General features: G+C 35.0%; 1 protein-coding gene across 1 annotated transcript; it reads right to left on the bottom strand.

The window, feature by feature from the left end:
- Positions 1 to 285: 285 nt before the first annotated feature.
- Positions 286 to 2673, bottom strand: LOC130836388 (olfactory receptor 2H1-like). The gene is made up of 2 exons (XM_057708426.1): positions 2652 to 2673; positions 286 to 1247 (listed from the first exon to the last, which is right to left on the bottom strand). The coding sequence occupies exons 1-2, from the start codon at positions 2671 to 2673 to the stop codon at positions 286 to 288; spliced, it is 984 nt and encodes a 327-aa protein (XP_057564409.1).
- Between the last annotated feature and the right edge of the window lie 2225 nt (positions 2674 to 4898).

A 4898-nucleotide genomic window follows, 5' to 3' on the forward strand; every position in this document is an offset into this window, starting at 1 on the left:
AATGTTTGAGTCATGCTGCATATGTTGTTTAAGAAACATAAATTATTCAAAACTTAATTCTGCAAACAGTGTACATCCCTAGAAAAATATGAATTAAACACTTCATAAGTGGACCAAATATTAATTTGTGCAGATGTTTTGTTATAAAAATGATATGTAAAAGCATAGGGATATAGAATAGTTAATAAAGCACTGCCTTTGAACTCAGCCCATCCAATATTAAAAAATAATTCAAAGATGCTCTTGTGTGGAGTGGATGCCATGATTTTCACCTTACATTCTGGTTCAAAAGATAAATTGCTTTTCTTTTTTTTTCCTTACGTTGATGCCTTTGCTCAGCTGTCTTTGGAGGGCACCCTTCACTTCTTTGTTCCGCAGGGTATAGATGAGAGGATTCAGCAATGGTGTGACCATGGTGAAGAAGAAACTGACAGCCTTGCCATGTTTTGAAGCAAATTGGTTCTTAGGGTCTGTGTAAACCATGGCCACTGTCCCATAGAAGATGAAGACCACAGTGAGGTGGGAGGAGCAGGTGGCAATGGCTTTCTGCCTTCCCTCCTCGGATTGGATTTTACCTAAAGCTTGAGCTATGTAGCCATAAGAAGTCAGGATCAGCCCTATCGGCACGATGGTAAAGAGAAGAGTAGAGACAGTCATCTGCCACTCGCTAATGAAAGCGTCTCCACAAGCCAGCCTTATGAGTGAAGGAGCCTGACATAGAAAGTCATCCAGACAGTGGTGGGCACAAAAAGGCAGCTGGAAAGTGATGGTTGTTTGAGTGACAGATTCGATGAGGCCAGACAGCCAAGACATGAGCACCAGCTTCCAACAGAACTGAGGATGCATGATGATGGGGTAGCGCAGGGGCTGGCAGATAGCAACATAGCGGTCAAAGGCCATCACTGCCAGCATGACACCTTCTGTGGGACCAACAATGAGCAACGTGCCCAGCTGGATGACACAGCCTGTGTAGGTGATGCTCTTGTCTGGCCCCCACAAGTTGAACAACATTTGGGGCACAACAATTGTGGTGAAGCAGAGATCCAAGAAAGAGAGATTGCTGAGAAAGAAGTACATGGGGGTGTAGAGCCGAGGGTCCACACAAGACAGCAGAATGATGGTTGCATTGGAGAGAATGATCATGGTGTACAAGCAGATCACGATCCAGAAGAGAACCCTTTCCAGCTGGGGAAATGCAGAGTAGCCGAGAAGTATAAATCCCCCTGGGAAGCTCTTGTTGACCTTTTCTGTTTTGGCATTGAGTGTTGGACATAATTGTAAGATTTGGTGAGTGGGTTTGAGAAAGGATTTACTTCTTTTTAACTAGAGATGGGAATCATTTTTCATGTTCCATAGGGTTTTGGGAAATGGGACACATGGGTGCTGCTCTTACATTAGACCAATAGGATACAATCTCTCCATAAAGGTTGTGAGTTTAACATAAATTGGGTGTTTGTATAAAATGAACCTTGAGATTCACCCCCAGAATCTGGAATCTTAACATCCCCATCAGACACCCCCATAATCTCACCTGAGATCACATGCATGTGCCTACCAGATTGTCCTTTCAGCCATGGACGTAGCAGTTCTCTAAAATAGTTGAAACAAAATGTTGAACACAAAGTTTTTGCTTTGAAATACATAGTCCTCTCATTTGTCAGGGGGCACTTTGCAGTTTGGGGATATGAATAGGAACACATGAAAAGAAGGTTCTAAACAGTGAGACCCCGAATGTAGATAATTTTCTAGTGTCTGAAAAACAGAAAATTGGGATAGGAGACCTACCAGTTTTTAAATGACACAAACCTACCTAGGTTGGATATTTTATCATTACAACCCAAGTAATGTAAAGTTACTTAGTAAACAACTTAAAATATGGGTCAGTATTCTTACCAAGTGCATGGCTATAATAACTCTCACCTCAGGTGTATCAGTTCTGAATTATATGAATAACTATATAGTAGTGCCTGCTATCTTTACAACAAAATATTAAGGAGGATAAAAGTCATACAATTAAAGCATTAACCATATTCTCTAATTCTTGCTTCATAAATTCTCATTATTGTTCTCAATAATCACTTGGGCATACTAAAAAATGTTGAAAATATAATAAAAAAATTAAGAATAGAAAAGACCAAACTGATAAGATTATGAAATATATAAGTATTTTAAAGCTTTACATCATGGGCAGGAAAAAAAGAAAGATGATTGATAGTCATTAGCTAATGGTGAGTTTGGGCATTAGATTTGGGGATCATTGTCCTGCAATATTACTTTTCTGTCTTCTAGGAGCTTTAGAATAGTTCAGAGGATATAAAGACTGTGAGAGATATAGGACCGAAAATGCTGTTTGGTATTTAAAATTATTCTTTAGGCTGTAAATATTAAGTTTTGTTAGTGGCCAAGTAATACAAATTCTGGGAAGCATTCTAGTGGTCTGCTACTATTCAGTAGCAACTTTCTGTGTGTTTATTTAGAACTGGGCATGTGCCAGGCACTGTGCTGTGAAGATCCCATGACTGTGTTTTGAGCTGATCTCACTTTTTTCTGCAGGATTCCTGAGTTAACTACAGCATATCCATTTGTTCTATCAGACTGTACCACTTCTTCATTTCTCTCACTGTTCACAGAGTTTTAGTTCATGTACTTACCTTCACCTGGCTCAAAATGCATCCTACTTAGCATTTAAACAAGAATGTTCATCTGGATTTTTTAAAAAAATGATATCATGGGCTTATTTGTCATTACATAAAGAAAAAAATTGAAATTGATGGTACTTGTTTTTATGCAAATTATTTTGAATTATTTTCAAATATTATTTTTTACTAAAAAACACATTTTATAAGCACTATAGATAATTTCACATGTGTAGGAAACAAAAGAGGAAATAAAGTTACCTCTCATCCTAGCATCAAATATAAATTTTTGTATAGGGGGATCAACTCGATGATGGGTGAGAACTTAGAGGACTGGAATAGAGAGGGTGGGAGGAAGTCATGGTAGGGAGGGGATATGCTAATATATGTAAAAATACAGCTGATTTTCTTTGGTGTACAGCAAAAATGGCAAAACAGTGTAAAGCAATTATACTCCAATAAAGAGCTTTAAAAAACAACAACAAAAAAATTTTCCGTAAAACTTTGGTTTCTTCTTAACAAATATTTTAAGAAATAATACACATAGATATATAGATGTAGTGTATAAACTATATCCACTATAGAGTATAATTAAAATGTGTATAGCTCAATATTTATCTTAATATTATAATCATTTATACATTCTCATGGCTCTAAATCCTTTTAGAAATTTAATACTCTTGAGTATAATTTAATGCTCCATAGTATTTTACATGAGTAACGGATTTTATATAAAATATTTTTTTATTTTAAATGTAAGTTTCTTTAAATTTTTGATAACCTAAAACAACATGAGATCAATATCTATGTAAAAATTCCTGTATTCTGACTGTGAATCCATTTCTATTAAGAAAATCCTGTCTTCTTCAGTTTCAGGTCACTTCCCATGAAGGATCTTCCCTGGTCTACCACAAAAGGCAGTCTTGTGTTTTCACTTTTCTTGCAATCAGTGATAATCATCATTCATTCCTGTCTTTACCTTAGCAAGTAGTACTGTGGATCCCTATTGTGGATTTACTTTGCATTTTTATTAGTAGTATGTCTATTTGTTCCTACAAATTCTTCTTCATCAAAGTGTCTGTGACATATTTAATTTGATATGTTTTATTTTTGTGCTTAATATGGGAGACTATTACACATTACTTTTAGCTTTTGACATATGTCCAGACAAACTGAACAAATTTGAATATGTTTTAATATAGTTTATCATTTTCTTCTCCCTGTTTGTTTTCAAATCCTAATTTACTTTCTTTAATATCTTCAAATTTTATGTGCTTCTAGTTTATTTAACATTTTCATATACATTTGCCTTACTTTTTGAGTTTCATTTTTTAGATCTAAATCTGTAATTAATTTAATTCTTAAATGTGAATGTGTATCTAAAGTTTATTTATAATTTGATTCCATATTATCAGAATATTTTACAAAAGAATATTTTTTCAGTTCACTGAATCATAATGACAATTTTGCTGAATTTATTTGCCCAGAGCTTAGCTACAATCGTGGTTGGGGTCCACACATTCCATCATTATGGTTATGGCCAAATATTAACCAATCTGTTAGGGGAATACTTTCTCTCTCTGTCTTTTTTTTCCCCTAAATATTGGAAATCAAAGGAAAATTAAAATGGAGTTGGTGTTGCTGAAAGAGCTCTCCAAAATGGACCTGAGAAGCCATTGATGGAGTGTCATTTAAGCATGTCTTGGCCTCAATGGAAATTGTCCTTTTGGAAACTTACTCTTCTAATAAAGACATGCAGAACTTCCACCAGAAATTCATGATAACTATCAGACCCTCATCCTAAAACAACTCACTGCAGCCTATTCCATAAGGACAAATATTTGATTGTGTCAAAATAAAGCCTTTTGCCTTTTGCTTTTATTAGCCCCTAACTCTTTCTTTCCCCCAGAATGCTCTCAGTTTTGCTCAAATCAGTGTTTCCTGAATGGCAAAGCTTAAGACTCGAAATAAATCTCTTTTTTTTTGCAGCCTCAATATTGATTATTCTTCAACACTGTATTTTATATTTTATCAAATTATGAAGTCAAAACTTTTTTTGTGATGATACTAGTCATATCTAAGAAAGAGCTCTGTATGTAGATTTTGGTTTTAAGAAACAATCAACATATTTGTTAAGACTGAGTCTTTCAGATTATCACATGTAAAGTGTGTAAAGAAATTATTCAACTCTTGGATTTATTTTAGATTATATTATACCAAAAATATACCAACTCTGTACCATTTATTAGGAGGGGATATTAA

Source organism: Hippopotamus amphibius, chromosome 15 (genome assembly GCF_030028045.1).
Source record: "Hippopotamus amphibius kiboko isolate mHipAmp2 chromosome 15, mHipAmp2.hap2, whole genome shotgun sequence".
Classification (NCBI taxonomy): Eukaryota; Metazoa; Chordata; class Mammalia; order Artiodactyla; family Hippopotamidae; genus Hippopotamus; species Hippopotamus amphibius.

Excerpts from the sequence above, each read along its gene's own strand:
- LOC130836388 (XM_057708426.1), bottom strand. The coding sequence starts at position 2,673 with ATGCATTTTGAGCCAGGTGAAG. Across the intron at positions 1,248-2,651 it reads GCATTTTGAGCCAGGTGAAG|AAAAGGTCAACAAGAGCTTC; the intron begins GTAAGTACATGA and ends ATGCCAAAACAG.